Consider the following 17,731-nt stretch of genomic DNA (forward strand, 5'->3'; position numbering starts at 1 on the left):
GAACGACCCCAAGAAAGGTCGAACTGAAGATCGCGGGAAAGCCGTGAAAGGATCTGCCCAGCAATCCCGCCAGCCGACCTCGCAGTCCGGCCAACCTCAGGGATCTCCGCCGGGCTCGTGCAAGCTGGCGTTTAATTGGAATCTAGACATGCTGGTTTGTGATGACCCGGTGGCGGCGGCGTGTCTTATGCGCCAATTAACTTTCCCGAGTACCGGCTCCCAATGGTCTCGAGGATGCACGGGGCGAGCTACTATCGCGCAGTCAACGCGGTGGGTTCTCGGGTAGGTTTGGATCTCCTGTTTTGGCTTCCATGTAATTTTCTCAAGGCTAACTTTCATTTTTGCAGTTCATGGCCGAGATGAACAAGGGCTTCCTCGGCTACGAGGTGATGTATGATCGCCTCTCCCTTGCGAACCAAGAGTTGCGGACTAAGCTGAAGGCGTCCGAGGACGAGCTTGCGAAGTGTCTGGGTTCCCTCGGCCAAATGGACCATCTTATTGCCGAGGCGGAGACGTATGCTCGTCGCGTGAAGGATCTCGAAGACCGCCTTCAAGACTCCGAGAGGACGCGGGTCGGCCTGAAGAAGGAGCTTGATCTGGCCAAGGCCTTTCACCGTAACCTTGGGTCCGAGCTAGACCGGGCGAAGGCCGAGCTGGCGAAGGATAATGCGGGGAACCGTTTCTTGTACCGGGCTTACCGTTCGGCTAAGGATGGCGGCATTTGCTCGGGTAGGAAGGTCGCTAGGGCGAAGTACAATGGGGTGCTGGTGGCCTACCGCCAGTTCGTCACGGACGACCATCCTGCGGAACCTCGATCAGGCCAAGGCGGCGTCATCGATCTTTCAGGAGGTCGTCAACAAAGATATCGCTGATGCTCCTGCTGAGATGCAAGAGGCCAAGGACGAGCTGGCGAAGCTTCAAGCTGAGCTCGACAGCGTGCCTTTGCCCTCACTTGCTGGGGCCGAGGATCTTGAGTTCACTCCTTACGACGATCGTTCGCCCCCCGACACGTCTGCGCCCAAGACATCCGAGGTCGCGAATCAGTTCAGCTCGATGCTCGACAGCTCGGAGGCCGTGCTTGCGTCGATCGATGAGGCCGGGGAGAACTCGAAGGAGGCCGAGCTCGCTAAGGACAAATCGGCCTATTCCAATATCTGAGTACTGGGATACCGTCGAGCGTTTCAAGCTTGTAGACGCCTGTTCGTGGGATTCCTGAGACTCGGTATGGTCCTTCCCAGTTTGCTCCCAATTTTCTGGCGTTTTCTTCGGCCCTGTTCTGATACACTTTTCTCAACACGAGATCTCCAGTGTTAAATTCTCGGAAGTTGACTCCTTTATTGTAGTATCGGGCGATTGATCGTTGGTATAAATTCATGCGCGTCAAAGCTTGGTTTCTTCTCTCGTTTGTTAAGTCGAGGGAGTCGCATACCATTTTATTGTTAGTTTCTTCGTGATCGTTCGCGTACATGGTGCGAATTGTTTGAATTTCGTGTTCAATGGGCAATATTGCTTTGACCTCGTAGACCAGAGAATATGGGGTTTCCCCCAGTAGGCCTTCGTGGACTCGAGCGGTAGGTCCACAGTACTCCAGGGAGTTCATCGGCCCATCGCCCCTTTTTTGGCTACAAGTTTCTTTTTCACGTTACTAACGATTCTTTTGTTGGTAGCCTCGGCGTGCCCGTTCCCTTGTGGGTATCGGGGCGTCGAGAATTGTAAAGTGATTCCTTCTGCTGCACAGAATCGTCGGAACTCTTTTGATATGAATTGTGCGCCGTTATCAGTGATTATCTCTTGTGGTGCTCCATGTCGACATATTATATTTTTCCAAATGAAATTTTTTACGTCCATGTCCCTTATTGAGACGAATGCTTCGGCTTCAACCCATTTGGAAAAAATAATCTGTTGTGATAAGGAGGAATTTCAGCCCTCCAGGTGCTTTGGTTAGGGGGCCGACGATATCCATGGACCATTTCAGAAAAGGGTATGGAGCGGATATGGAGGATAGTTCCTCGGCTGGCCATTTGATATTCGGGGCGTGTTTTTAGCATTGGTCGCATTTCCGTGAGTGTCGTTCACAGTCGGCGACCATGGCTGGCTTAAAGTACCCTTGATTTTTTATTTTAACGGCTAGGGCTCTTCTGGCCGCGTGGTTCCCATATTCTCCTTCGTGTATTACAGAAAGGATGCGTTTGGATTCTTCTTTTCCTATACATCGTAGGTAAACTCCGGAGAAACTTCTCTTGAAAAGCACTCTGTCTATTATGGAGAATCTTGCGCTTTGGCTAATTAGCTTTCGGCGCAATCGCTTATTGTTGTCAATGGTGCCTACAAGAAGAGTTGTAATCTTTATATTATGCATTTGATGTAATAAAGTCTCATGAAGACTCTTGCTTGTAATTGCTTATTCATTAATAAAAAAAGTTGAAACGTTCATTCAATCTTCCTTGTTTGAAGCTTTATGATAAAACCTTAGTCTTTAGTCCATAAAGAAACTAAACAACTTACGAAGAGACAAATGTAGATTTGCATGAACAAACTCTTCGTAGTTTGCTTAAAACGATATAATCGCAATCTAATGGTCAAAGGACTATTGACCTCAGTACGATTGTTAGGAGAATCTATGATGTCTGGTTATGGGGCATTGAGAGTTGGAGACTCTATAGTTCTTCTAGGTATCTTCCGAAGGTACTGAATTGACCAGTGCACTTCTAGAGACAAGATAAGAAAAACCATTTAACCTCTTATGTCTCGAAGTCACTATGTATGAATTGCATCATGCTTACCTTAATCCTGAAATGAGACATGCCATTTCACAGCTTACGTATTCTCATTTGAGAAATTCAGAGTTCGGACTCACTATGTGATTCCGAACAGGGCCTATTGGTGAAGTACTAAGTTGTGAGAATGTCATGAGTAACTTTGTGAAGTTCTCATAGATATGGAATTCATGTACAAGATTGCTGAAATGCAATGTATGTCACCTCATGCTTTGTTCCTTGGAGTGTGAATAAATGAACTGGCCAGTGTCCAGATTGAGTCCTGACTCTTTTGGATGAAACAATGTGACTTGTTAGCTCCTCGTCAATACATTGTTTCTAACTTATTCACAAGCGACAAAGGAGTTGAGGAAATAACAGCTAGAAGGGTAAAATGGTAATTTAGTAAATCCCGACTAGCTGATGACATTCATGAAGGGTAAACATAGATAATATTCAGTGGATCCGCTCATCATAATTAGGTTGAATTCTTGAGTAGAAAATAAATTCAGTTGAACCGAGAGATTTTCAGTGTCAACTCTTTAGTGGAGTCAGTTGACATTAAGCTAAACTTGGAAAAGGTTTGTGAACTTTTGAGTCCAAGTATTTTAGCTCAAGCTTTGTTCATTTGGATCCATGAGGTCACTGTCACGAATCACATCGAATAGGAATAGTTAAACTGGGAGCTAAGTCAAAACAAGAACGAAAATTGTCAAAAGGGTATTTTTGTTTTTTGAGACATAGGATGAAATGAATGTCAATAAATTTTTTGACATGGTCATTTGATGACAAGTAACACTCGGCCATAATATGATTAATTGGGCCTTGTGGATTAATTTCATTTCATAAGAATTTTATTGAAAATTCTTAATGGGCGTTTTTCATGTTGTCATGAATAAATGGAAAAGCTTCTAGAAGCCTTTTCTAGATGGTATAGGCGCCCAACATACCCAAATAAAGAGAGAATATTTTGTGCATGAATGTATGAAGATACTTGCCAAAAGAAAAAGAGGAAACAAATTTCCCCTAAGGGGAAACCAAAGTGGGCGCCCAAAAGAGTCAAGAGAGAAGCAAAAGAAAGAGGAAACAAATCCAAGGACTTGCTTGGCAAGTCTTGGCCGTGTGACTCTTTGAAGGAAAAGGGAAATTGGCTCATGAATATGTGATATTCTATAGAAGAGGAAACTACCTTATTGAAGGTAAGACCTCTCCTATAAATAGGAGCCTCATTCAACACTTTCCATTCATCCAAGTTTAAGAGATTTGAGAGACTCTCTCTCTAGAACTTGGCCGCCCATCTCTTCTCTCTCTCTAGTCAACTTCGTTTTATTGTTTTGGCACCTAGGTCCTCATTTGACCTAGAGTTTAGCTCTGCGACTTCAAGACTCGTTCTTAAGTCGTAGTGTTTAAAAGTGCCCACTCACTAATTCCTTTTATTTTGAGTGATTTAGTGATAGAAACTTTCGTGGTTGCTCGAGGTGCCAAGGAAAGAAAGAGATACGTGCTGCGAGGGAGACGAGCGTTGCAAACTTTCCAAAAGCTTCTCAAAGTTCAAGCTTCAAGAAAGGTTAGTAAACTTCTATGCTCATAATAGTTTTTATTTATATGTACTTGCTCTTTGTCTAGGTTAGTAAAAAACTGTTTTTACTTGAAAAGAAATTTTTTAAAATTCCGCCGCTTTGCGAAGCGTTAAACTTTTTCTTAAACCCTAGATCAATTCCAACACTTATCTGTCGGGGTATGGCCTTCGGAGATATATCTGATTATATCCCTTCTCCAGTCCCGCTCTTCTATTATTACCATTATGCTTGCGCTTTTGGTAGTGATAGAAGGTTGCTTTATTGCCTCGACCGGTATGATTTGGCTTATGTAAGGTCTGACGTTGAAGCTAAGGCAACGAGGGCGTCAGCGGTGGTGTTTTCTCCTCTAAGGATGCAGGTCAATTCAAATTTTTTGAATTGATTTGTCATTTCTTTTACTAATTGTGCGTATGCCTCCATACGCTCGTCTCTGGTTTCAAATTCTCCGCTGATTTGATTTGCAACGAGCTGCGAGTCACAAAAGGCGGATATGGATTTTGCTCCCACAACTTTTGCCAGGCTTAATCCTGTGATTAGTGCCTCGTACTCGGCTTCGTTGTTTGAGGCGGTGAAATCCAGGCGGAAGGATTGTTCAATCACTTCTCCATGTGGTGATACCAGATGTATCCCGATCCCGGCCCCTTGTTTTGTGGATGAACCATCGACTTTGAGGGTCCAATTTCCAGCGCTTGTTGTGGTCTCGCTTTTATTTGCGGGGAGCTCGATAAGGAAATCGGCTAGAACTTGTGACTTTGCGCATGTTCTAATACGTTATTCGATATCATATTCGCTTAGTTCGACGGCCCATTTGGTTAATCTCCCCGATTGGTTGGGGCTGTGGAGGAATGAACGTAAAGGTTGAGTGGTCATTACTACTGTCGAGTGTGACTGGAAGTATGGTCGTAGCTTTCGGACCGCTGTGATGACGACCAAAGCTAATTTTTCCATTGCTGGATATCTTGTGTCTGCATCAACGAGTGATCTACTTATGTAAAACACTGGTTTTTGGTCTCCTCGTTCTTCTCTGACGAAGACTCCACTGACCGCAGTGTGCGATACGGCTACATACTGGTAGAGCGGTTCTCCTACTTCGGGCTTGGCTAGGACCGGAGGTTCGGCCAGGTATTGTTTCAGTTGCTCGAATGCTTCTTCGCACTTTTCTGTCAATTCGAACTTCTTATTTTCCTCTCAGGAGCTTATAGAAGGGTAAGCACTTATCGATTGATCGGGAGATGAATCGGCTAAGGGCTGCCACGCGTCCTATTAGTCTCTGGATTTCTCTTTTGTTTCTGGGGGAGGGTAGATTTCGGAGTGCTTGTATTTGGTCTGGGTTGGCTTCAATCTCCCTCTGAGTTACCATGTACCCGATGAATTTTCCAGAAGATACCTCAAAGGTATATTTAGACGGGTTTAGCTTCATTTGGTAACTGTTTGGGCCTTGTGGATTAATTTCATTTCATAAGAATTTTATTGAAAATTCTTAATGGGCCTTTTTCATGTTGTCATGAACAAATGGAAAAGCTTCTAGAAGCCTTTTCTAGATGGTATAGGCGCCCAACATACCCAAATAAAGAGAGAATATTTTGTGCATGAATGTATGAAGATACTTGCCAAAAGAAAAAGAGAAAACAAATTTCCCCTAAGGGGAAACAAAGGTGGGCGCCCAAAAGAGTCAAGAGAGAAGCAAAAGAAAGAGGAAACAAATCCAAGGACTTGCTTGGCAAGTCTTGGCCGTGTGACTCTTTGAAGGAAAAGGGAAATTGGCTCATGAATATGTGATATTCTATAGAAGAGGAAACTACCTTATTGAAGGTAAGACCTCTCCTATAAATAGGAGCCTCATTCCACACTTTCCATTCATCCAAGTTTAAGAGATTTGAGAGACTCTATCTCTAGAACTTGGCCGCCCCTCTCCTCTCTCTCTCTAGTCAACTTCGTTTTATTGTTTTGGCACCTAGGTCCTCATTTGACCTAGAGTTTAGCTCTGCGACTTCAAGACTCGTTCTTAAGTCGTAGTGTTTAAAAGTGCCCACTCACTAATTCCTTTTATTTCGAGTGATTTAGTGATAGAAACTTTCGTGGTTGCTCGAGGTGCCGAGGAATGAAAGAGAGACGTGCTGCGAAGGAGACGAGCGTTGCAAACTTTCCAAAAGCTTCTCAAAGTTCAAGCTAAAGGTTAGTAAACTTCTATGCTCATAATAGTTTTTATTTATATGTACTTGCTCTTTGTCTAGGTTAGTAAAAAACTGTTTTTACTTGAAAAGAAAATTTTTAAAATTCCGCCGCTTTGCGAAGCGTTAAACTTTTTCTTAAACCCTAGATCAATTCCAACAAATGGTATCAGAGCTATGGTCAAAGATTAGCATGTACATGTATTTAAAATTATGAGCTTGAAAATCGTTTTCGAAAGTTTACTATTTTTGTGATAAGTTAGAATTGTGATCTTAGATTTTTTTTTAATTTATTGCTCTTGCCTTTAAATTAAATATCATGTTGATTTTCTATGAGTTTGGGATGTTTTTAAAACACATTAGAATCAGTTCTAAAAGTTTTTAATTTTTTATATTGAAAAACGTGTTTTAAAGGTTTGAGAAATTTCGAGTAAAATTTTGTGACTAGTTATATTGTCTTGCTAGTTTCTTATTTTTACTTGAATCGTTTTATGCTTGTTGTTATTTCTTTTATATCATGTTATTACCTTGCTAATAAAACACCAATAAAAGCTTTAACAACATACTAAAACGTTCCGTTACACTCGATTCTTTTTCGCACCTAAAAAAGACCAAGTTTTAATTATTTCTTTTTCTTCGAGCTGGAGTAAACCCGCAGTAAAAGTGAAATAACTCTCTGCTCAGAAATCGAAATTTAATGATTCTTAAATCAAATTAAATCTCTGTCTGTCCTTTGTCCAACGCCACCGGTTTCAGGTCAAAAGGACATCGGAGCCGCCAGTTATGGCGATTTTACTCCGAGGTGCGCGGCTGTTCCGAAACTCCAGTCTTTTAGAATTCCGGATTTTCAGCCCCACTACCATGAGTTATAGAACTCTAATGAGGAAAATTTCTTGAGCAAAAATGTTTTTCATAAGATTATAAACATGATGTGTAAGATTAAAATATTTTGATTTTTGAAAGTTTAATTGAAATTGAATTTTTACAAAACTAGTTTGAATTTTGAAAAACCGTTTTCACTTTCAAACTTGAAAAATATTTTGTCATCCAAATCAAATAAATTTTCAAAATGTTTTCAAAACTATATCTATATCACATATGTTCAAAATCTATATGCTCTTGAAAATTTGAGTGAGAGGTCTCCTTGTAGACAAGCCGAAAAATAAAAAGATGTGTAATCTCAAACTTTCAAGTGTTCGAGTGAGTTGAAGTTCACACTTCCCTCATGCACTTTCCCGAAATAGAAAATAGGAAAAGATCGAGTATGTACCTTGTGCCTTTATGCACTAATACTGCTCTGAACATGATGATCTAGGATTCTCTTCTAGTTGTCCGCTCTATCGCTGTATAACTAGGAAAACCGTTTCCGAACTTATAAGAATAGATGAACCAACTCCAAAAACTAAGTGGGAGGGTTATACTTGTTGTTTATAACCCACGATCTCCAACACTAATGAAAAGTGCAAGTGTCGCCAGACTAAGAGTCACCCTCGTGGCCCTCTCTTAAATGAGAGTACTCAAGGGCGCTTTGCACTGATCATTGCTCAATGAGCTAAATCCGAAAGTGAGACAATGAGACAAGACCTCCCCTTGGCGGATTGTTTTTCAAAGTCAATCTTTTGGACTAAGTGGTTGGTTACACACTTAGACTCAATCCCTAGTAATCCTCCCTCGAGGCCCTGCGAAAGGATGTGAGTGATCAAACCAATTTACAAGGTGGCTAGTCAAAATTGATGTATTGACATCTTGGCTAAGCATTAATGATGTGTCATTTACTTATAAATGGAGATTTTTTGCGGCCTTCCCTCGAAGGAGTAAATTGTCGTTTGGTTTATAACACCTTTGGATTTTATAAAAGTTTTAAAGAAACTTAAATCCTAAACCAAAGACTAATCATAAACTTGTTTCAACTTATATAGGCAATATGTCTCTCAACCTTCTCTTGTTAATCCTTTCCTCGAACAAACTCGAAAACGAAAACTACGTAGATTCGAAACATAACCTCGACATAATCCTTACCAAGCACAAATGGGTACTTACCACCTCGTGTCCTCCTCTGACGAATAATGATTCAACTCAAGAGGACAAAGACGCCTTGGCGGCTTGGCTCTGCTCCGATGAGATTGTGAGGTGCTATATCTTAGCATCAATGAACAATGTGTTGCAAAAACAACATCGTGACATCGAGACTGCCGCCGACATACTCACCAATCTCCATGAGATGTTTGGAGGGCAAAGGCGTCAAGCAAGGCAAAAAGCAGTACGACAGTTTATGAACTGTCGCATGAAGGCTAGGACTCCTGTTGGAGACTTTATGATATTGATCATTAGTCATCTGAGTAAAATGGAAATCCTAGGATCTGAGATTGATGGGAAGAACGTCATAGATGTGATCTTAGAAACTCTCCCCGCATCTCTTGATACCTCCAAGATGAACTACTCCATAAACAAGCTAGAGTACACTGTTACCAAGCTTATGAAGGAACTTCATACTGCTGTAGGTCTCACTAAGAGAAAGAGGAATAAAGGAGAGGCACATGCTACTGAGCACAAAGCCTCCGCCTCTGGAACTAAGAAGAGACCTCATAAGGCCGATAAAAAGAACTCTCTTGCCTATCTCAAAGCAAAGGAACATAGTATTGTACTAGTTACCGAAGCATGCTTAGTAACTGATAATGTATCAACGTGGATTCTTGACTCCGCTGCTACTAACCATATTTGTTGTTCCTTGAAAGGTTTCAAGAAAACCAAAAGCTTAGAGGAAGGCGAGTTCTGTTTCAAATGGGGTGATGGGAGCCTGGTGTCTGCGAAGGCTGTGGGATCCGTGACGCTGTCTTTTGAAGACCGCACTTTAAACTTGAATAATGTTTATTTTGTTCCTACCTTTGGGAAGAACTTAATATCCGTTGCTCGTCTTCTTGAGCAAGATTATTGTTTAAAGTTCATTAAGAATGGAATTCGTATTTCGTTTCCTGATAATTCTTTTGTCACTGATGCATGTATGAAGAATGCTCTTTTCTACATCTATCCCACTCAACCTTCTCTTTTAGACACCGAAATAGATAATGATCTAATTAGGGAGCCAAAGAGGATCAAACTTTCTGAATCCTCCGATCTAACAAAATCAACATACCTATGGCACTTAAGACTTGGTCATATCAGTCTAGATAGGATTAAGAGACTTGTGAGGGACGGTCCACTCCAAGCCTCTGCAATAGGTTCACTACCTACTTGTGAATCCTGCATAGAAGGAAAAATGACTAAGCGACCTTTCTTCGATAAGGGTCGAAGAGCCACTGAGTTGCTGGAACTAGTACATTCTGATGTATGTGGTCCGCTCAACCAACAGGCACGTGGAGGATACGAATACTTCGTTACCTTCACCGATGATTACTCACGATATGGGTTTGTCTATTTGCTGAAACACAAATCCGAGACCTTTAACGTATTTAAGGTCTTTAAGGCTTTAGTGGAAAAGCAAACTGGCAAAGTGATCAAAACCCTTCGATCTGATCGAGGTGGTGAGTATATGTCTGGAGAGTTCGATGACTTTCTTAAAGAAGAAGGTATCGCTTCTCAGCTTACCGCACCTGGCACACCTCAACAAAACGGAGTGTCAGATAGAAGAAACCGAACTCTTATGGAGATGGTTAGATCAATGATGAGTTACTCATCACTCCCTCTTTCCTTTTGGGGATATGTCCTCGAAACAGCCGCTTATATTCTGAACCAAGTTCCGTCCAAAACGGTTCCTGGTACTCCTTATGAATGATGGACTGGCCGTAAAGTAAATCTGGGCCACATCCGAATTTGGGGTTGCCCTGCACACGTGCTAAGGCAAAAGACTAGCAAGTTGGCTAGTAGGTCAGAATTGTGCCTGTTTGTGGGATATCCAAAGGAAACCAAGGGTTTCATCTTCTATAGTCCCGAGGACGATAAGACTTTCGTTAGCACGAATGCTCGTTTCCTTGAGGAGGACTTTATGAAGGATGCAAAACCTAGAAGCAAAATTGTGCTTGAAGAAAAGTTGGGTGAGGAAGCTTCTACCTCATCTGTAAGAACTGTTCTTACCCCAACTGAAACACAACCTAACGCATCAGAATCTCGTCAAGTAGTACTTCGACGTAGTGGGAGGGCTACTCAAAAGCCTGACAGGTACATGTCTTATGGAGACTCTCTCGTAGCCGTCTCTGACATGGATGATCCTGTTTCCTATAGCCAAGCGATGGCTTGTTCTGAATCAAACCTTTGGCTTGACGCCATGAAAGTTGAGATGCACTCGATGTATGTCAACAAAGTCTGGAAACTTGTAGACCTTCCTGAAGGGATTAAACCCGTAGGGTGTAAGTGGATATACAAGAAGAAAATGGGTCCTGATGGGAACGTCGAGACGTTCAAAGCACGACTTGTGGCGAAGGGTTATACCCAAGAAGAAGGGATTGACTATGAAGAAATCTTCTCGCCAGTCGCGATGCTTAAATCCATCCGAATGCTCCTATCCATAGCTGCAGCTCTCGACTATGAGATCTGGCAAATGGATGTCAAGACAGCCTTTCTGAATGGCAATCTTGACGAGCGCATTTACATGGCTCAACCAGACGGTTTCGTGGAAGAAGGTCAAGAGACCAAGGTTTGTGAGTTACTTAAGTCCATTTATGGATTAAAGCAAGCATCTAGGTCATGGAATATTAGATTCGATGAAACTGTAAAGAGCTTTGGCTTTGAACAGTCAATAGATGAGCCTTGTGTTTACAAGTTAATACACGAAGGCAAAGTTGTGTTTCTGGTGCTATATGTCGATGATATACTACTCATTGGTAATGACGTGGATAAGTTATCTGAGGTTAAGGTCTGGCTAGCAAAGCAATTCGATATGAAGGATCTAGGAGAAGCCACGTACATTCTGGGGATCCAAATCTTTCGAGATAGGAAAAACCGGACCCTGTCGCTCTCTCAAGCATCTTATATTGATAAGGTGATGGGTCGCTTCTCAATGCAAGACTCCAAGAAGGGTCAAACACCCTTTAGGCATGGAGTTTCACTCTCTAAGGACCAGTCTCCCAAGACTGCACAAGAGATTGAAGACATGAGGAAAATTCCTTACGCCTCTGCCGTAGGAAGCCTTATGTATGCTATGCTTTGCACTAGACCTGACATCTGTTTCGCCGTTGGCGTAGTTAGCCGTTTCCAATCCAACCTTGGACCCAAGCACTGGATTGCTGTTAAGCATGTTCTTAAGTATCTTCGAAGAACTAGGAACTTGATGCTTACATACTCAGGTACTGACCTGACTATGACGGGATATACCGACTCCGATTTTCAAGCGGATAAGGATTCCAGGAAATCCACTTCAGGATCTGTGTTCATCCTTAATGGTGGAGCTGTTGTGTGCAGAAGTATTAAGCAATCTTGCATTGCTGACTCCACAATGGAAGAAGAATATGTGGCTGCTTGTGAAGCATCCAAAGAGGCCGTATGGCTTAGAAAATTCCTTAAGAATTTGGAAGTTGTTCCAAACGTCGACGAGCCCATGACTCTTTATTGTGATAATAGTGGGGCTGTCGCTAACTCGAAGGAACCTCGAAGCCATAAGCGCTCTAAGCATATTGAGAGGAAATACCATTTGATTCGAGAGATCGTGCAGCGTGGAGACGTGGAAGTGAAGAAGATCTCAACGGTGGACGACCTAGCAGATCCATTCACAAAGGCCCTAGCGAACAAGGTCTTCGACCAACATCGAGAGGGATTAGGCATGAAAGACTACACACATCTTCTTTGAGTCAAGTGGGAGTTTGTTGTCAATGGTGCCTACAAGAAGAGTTGTAATCTTTATATTATGCATTTGATGTAATAAAGTCTCATGAAGACTCTTGCTTGTAATTGCTTATTCATTAATAAAAAAAGTTGAAACGTTCATTCAATCTCCCTTGTTTGAAGCTTTATGATAAAACCTTAGTCTTTAGTCCATAAAGAAACTAAACAACTTACGAAGAGACAAATGTAGATTTGCATGAACAAACTCTTCGTAGTTTGCTTAAAACGATATACTCGCAATCTAAGGGTCAAAGGACTATTGACCTCAGTACGATTGTTAGGAGAATCTATGATGTCTGGTTATGGGGCATTGAGAGTTGGAGACTCTATAGTTCTTCTAGGTATCTTCCGAAGGTACTAAATTGACCAGTGCACTTCTAGAGACAAGATAAGAACAAACCATTTAACCTCTTATGTCTCGAAGTCACTATGTATGAATTGCATCATGCTTACCTTAATCCTGAAATGAGACATGCCATTTCACAGCTTACGTATTCTCATTTGAGAAAGTCAGAGTTCGGACTCACTATGTGATTCCGAACAGGGCCTATTGGTGAAGTACTAAGTTGTGAGAATGTCATGAGTAACTTTGTGAAGTTCTCATAGATATGGAATTCATGTACAAGATTGCTGAAATGCAATGTATGTCACCTCATGCTTTGTTCCTTGGAGTGTGAATAAATGAACTGGCCAGTGTCCAGATTGAGTCCTGACTCTTTTGGATGAAACAATGTGACTTGTTAGCTCCTCGTCAATACATTGTTTCTAACTTATTCACAAGCGACAAAGGAGTTGAGGAAATAACAGCTAGAAGGGTAAAATGGTAATTTAGTAAATCCCGACTAGCTGATGACATTCATGAAGGGTAAACATAGATAATATTCAGTGGATCCGCTCATCATAATTAGGTTGAATTCTTGAGTAGAAAATAAATTCAGTTGAACCGAGAGATTTTCAGTGTCAACTCTTTAGTGGAGTCAGTTGACATTAAGCTAAACTTGGAAAAGGTTTGTGAACTTTTGAGTCCAAGTATTTTAGCTCAAGCTTTGTTCATTTGGATCCATGAGGTCACTGTCACGAATCACATCGAATAGGAATAGTTAAACTGGGAGCTAAGTCAAAACAAGAACGAAAATTGTCAAAAGGGTATTTTTGTTTTTTGAGACATAGGATGAAATGAATGTCAATAAATTTTTTGACATGGTCATTTGATGACAAGTAACACTCGGCCATAATATGATTAATTGGGCCTTGTGGATTAATTTCATTTCATAAGAATTTTATTGAAAATTCTTAATGGGCCTTTTTCATGTTGTCATGAACAAATGGAAAAGCTTCTAGAAGCCTTTTCTAGATGGTATAGGCGCCCAACATACCCAAATAAAGAGAGAATATTTTGTGCATGAATGTATGAAGATACTTGCCAAAAGAAAAAGAGGAAACAAATTTCCCCTAAGGGGAAACCAAAGTGGGCGCCCAAAAGAGTCAAGAGAGAAGCAAAAGAAAGAGGAAACAAATCCAAGGACTTGCTTGGCAAGTCTTGGCCGTGTGACTCTTTGAAGGAAAAGGGAAATTGGCTCATGAATATGTGATATTCTATAGAAGAGGAAACTACCTTATTGAAGGTAAGACCTCTCCTATAAATAGGAGCCTCATTCCACACTTTCCATTCATCCAAGTTTAAGAGATTTGAGAGACTCTCTCACTAGAACTTGGCCGCCCCTCTCCTCTCTCTCTCTAGTCAACTTCGTTTTATTGTTTTGGCACCTAGGTCCTCATTTGACCTAGAGTTTAGCTCTGCGACTTCAAGACTCGTTCTTAAGTCGTAGTGTTTAAAAGTGCCCACTCACTAATTCCTTTTATTTCGAGTGATTTAGTGATAGAAACTTTCGTGGTTGCTCGAGGTGCCGAGGAAAGAAAGAGATACGTGCTGCGAAGGAGACGAGCGTTGCAAACTTTCCAAAAGCTTCTCAAAGTTCAAGCTTCAAGAAAGGTTAGTAAACTTCTATGCTCATAATAGTTTTTATTTATATGTACTTGCTCTTTGTCTAGGTTAGTAAAAAACTGTTTTTACTTGAAATTTTTTTTTTTAAAATTCCGCCGCTTTGCGAAGCGTTAAACTTTTTCTTAAACCCTAGATCAATTCCAACACTTATCTGTCGGGGTATGGCCTTCGGAGATATATCTGATTATATCCCTTCTCCAGTCCCGCTCTTCTATTATTACCATTATGCTTGCGCTTTTGGTAGTGATAGAAGGTTGCTTTATTGCCTCGACCGGTATGATTTTGCTTATGTAGGGTGTGACGTTGAAGCTAAGGCGACGAGGGCGTCAGCGGTGGTGTTTTCTCCTCTAAGGATGCGGGTCAATTCAAATTTTTTGAATTGATTTGTCATTTCTTTTACTAATTGTGCGTATGCCTCCATACGCTCGTCTCTGGTTTCAAATTCTCCGTTGATTTGATTTGCAACGAGCTGCGAGTCACAAAAGGCGGATATGGATTTTGCTCCCACAACTTTTGCCAGGCGTAATCCTGTGATTAGTGCCTCGTACTCGGCTTCGTTGTTTGAGGCGGTGAAATCCAGGCGGAAGGATTGTTCAATCACTTCTCCATGTGGTGATACCAGATGTATCCCGATCCCGGCCCCTTGTTTTGTGGATGAACCATCGACTTTGAGGGTCCAATTTCCAGCGCTTGTTGTGGTCTCGCTTTTATTTGCGGGGAGCTCGATAAGGAAATCGGCTAGAACTTGTGACTTTGCGCATGTTCTAATACGTTATTCGATATCATATTCGCTTAGTTCGACGGCCCATTTGGTTAATCTCCCCGATTGGTTGGGGCTGTGGAGGAATGAACGTAAAGGTTGAGTGGTCATTACTACTGTCGAGTGTGACTGGAAGTATGGTCGTAGCTTTCGGACCGCTGTGATGACGACCAAAGCTAATTTTTCCATTGCTGGATATCTTGTGTCTGCATCAACGAGTGATCTACTTATGTAAAACACTGGTTTTTGGTCTCCTCGTTCTTCTCTGACGAAGACTCCACTGACCGCAGTGTGCGATACGGCTACATACTGGTAGAGCGGTTCTCCTACTTCGGGCTTGGCTAGGACCGGAGGTTCGGCCAGGTATTGTTTCAGTTGCTCGAATGCTTCTTCGCACTTTTCTGTCAATTCGAACTTCTTATTTTCCTCTCAGGAGCTTATAGAAGGGTAAGCACTTATCGATTGATCGGGAGATGAATCGGCTAAGGGCTGCCACGCGTCCTGTTAGTCTCTGGATTTCTCTTTTGTTTCTGGGGGAGGGTAGATTTCGGAGTGCTTGTATTTGGTCTGGGTTGGCTTCAATCTCCCTCTGAGTTACCATGTACCCGAGGAATTTTCCAGAAGATACCCCAAAGGTATATTTAGACGGGTTTAGCTTCATTTGGTAACTGTTTAGGACCTTGAAACATTCCTCTAAATGTGAGACGTGGTCTGTTTCTCGTAGTGATTTTACTAACATGTCGTCGACGTAAACGTCCATCGTTGTTCGTATCTTGTCGGCGAACATTCTGTTCACTAGGCGTTGATACGTGGCTCCGGCGTTTTTGAGCCCGAAGGGCATGACCTTATAGCAATAGATACCCTTGTCGGTTGTGAAAGCGGTTTTATCCTGATCATTTGGATGCATCAGGATTTGATTGTATCCTCAGAATGCATCCATGAATGATAGGATTTTATGACCGGCGGTGGCTTCCACCAAGCGCTCTATGTGTGGTAGGGGAAAGCTGTCTTTAGGACAAGCTTTATTAAGATCGGTATAGTCGATGCATACGCGCCATTTACCGTTCTTTTTCTTGACGACGACGGTATTGGCGAGCCAAACGGGGTATTTTACTTCGCGTATTAAACCGGATTTCAAGAGGCGATCTACTTCTTCGTTGACCACTTTAGCCCTCTCTGGACCGAGTTTCCTACGCTTTTGTTTTACGGGCTTGTAACTGGGATCGACGTTGAGTTGGTGCACGGCGATCTCGAGGTCTATGCCTGGCATGTCCTTTGTCGTCCAAGCAAACGTCTTTTTGTTCTTCTTCAAGAACGTTATCAGTTCTCAGCGTACGCTCCCTTTCAACTTGGCCCCGATGCCTACACATCTCTCGGGGTCAGTTCCGTCTATCTGAATCTGTGTTATTGACTCCGTATCGGGCTCATCTTTTTCCTCTGAACTTTCCATCGGAGACAGATGGATGATTTCGTTTCCGATGGCCATTAATTGCTATTGGCCTTCGCTGGTTTCTTCGCTAGATGGATCCTCTGAAATGTTTTCTTTTGGTTGGTGCTTTTCGATGATTTTTTTTATGATTATTCATATAACAAATTCGGGATGCCTCCTGACTCCCTCTGATTTCTTGTATCTCGTTGGGGAGTCGGAAATCGTACGCACATGTGGTAGGTTGACGGTACCGCCCTCATCCCATGTATCCAAGGTCTCCCTAGGATAGCGTTGAATGGGGACGGGCAGTCAAGAATGGTAAATTCGACCATCCGGTTTATGTCTCCAGCCCGTATAGGGAGTTCAATGATTCCTAGAGAGGGTGTTACTTCCCCATTGAACCCAGATAGCTGGTTAGGTTTGTGCTCGATTTCAGCCTCCTCAATGTTCATTCTATCCAAAGTGGTTTTGAATATAACATCTACGGAGCTTCCTCCGTCAATCAAGGTTATGGCTACTACGCAGTTACTCACTTCGAGTTCGATGATCAAAGCGTCGTCATGGGGCCCGTATAGCCTTTTGGTATCGTCTTCATTGAATGAGATCGTGGTATTTTCTTCCTTTTGACACCCAGATGACCTCGGTGTACCTTTAAGTTGACGTTGGTGTGCCTTAATCGAGATTATGCTATTCCTGCAAAACTTTGAACCTCTCATGATATAGTCGATCCGGGGTTTTGCTTGGGAGACGTCGTTATCGTCATCCTTTGCTCTTCCTCTTTTTGGGGAGGGATTTCCTCGGGTTATGTTATTGTTAAATTCCTTCTTCTGGGGTGGTGGTCCCAGGTCGACATTCTTCAGCTCTCCATTTTTATACTTCTCGATAAGTACCTTTCTGGCTACGACGCAATCCAGAGTTTCGTGTCCGTAATTCTTGTGGAAGTCGCAGTATTTTTTCTTGTCACGCGGTCATTTCGCGGTGCTTCCTTCGGGAACTCCCTTGTCTTTTACGTTAAAGGCGTGTTCCGGGATATTTGAAGGTTTCCTCCCTTCATTGTTTCGGTAAGGTTTCATTCCGGGTGTCCTGGCCATGGCCGGAACAGGCGTCATGGAAGGGGCCTTCCTTGGATTATGTTTCTTTGACAGGAGGGCCCTTTCTTCTTCGGCTTTCACGTAGTTCGAGGTGCGATGAATTGCATCCTCGATGGTGGGTGGTC

The 17,731-nt window shown here is 42.4% G+C and overlaps 2 protein-coding genes across 2 annotated transcripts; both read right to left on the reverse strand.

Moving 5' to 3' along the window:
- Positions 1 to 4,621: 4,621 nt before the first annotated feature.
- LOC149381095 (uncharacterized) lies at positions 4,622 to 16,356 on the reverse strand. Its single transcript, XM_089601283.1, has 6 exons — positions 16,138 to 16,356; positions 15,685 to 15,975; positions 15,204 to 15,500; positions 14,750 to 15,077; positions 5,213 to 5,496; positions 4,622 to 5,086 (listed from the first exon to the last, which is right to left on the reverse strand). The coding sequence occupies exons 1-6, from the start codon at positions 16,354 to 16,356 to the stop codon at positions 4,622 to 4,624; spliced, it is 1,884 nt and encodes a 627-aa protein (XP_089457409.1).
- A 308-nt stretch (positions 16,357 to 16,664) lies between these two features.
- Positions 16,665 to 17,231, reverse strand: LOC149381096 (uncharacterized). Its single transcript, XM_089601284.1, has one exon. It carries the CDS (start codon positions 17,229 to 17,231, stop codon positions 16,665 to 16,667), a length of 567 nt encoding a protein of 188 aa, XP_089457410.1.
- Positions 17,232 to 17,731: the final 500 nt, after the last annotated feature.

This window comes from Urtica dioica, chromosome 11 (genome assembly GCF_054948205.1).
Source record: "Urtica dioica subsp. dioica isolate 48M chromosome 11, U.dioica_male_clone48M_v1_H2, whole genome shotgun sequence".
NCBI lineage: Eukaryota > Viridiplantae > Streptophyta > Magnoliopsida > Rosales > Urticaceae > Urtica > Urtica dioica.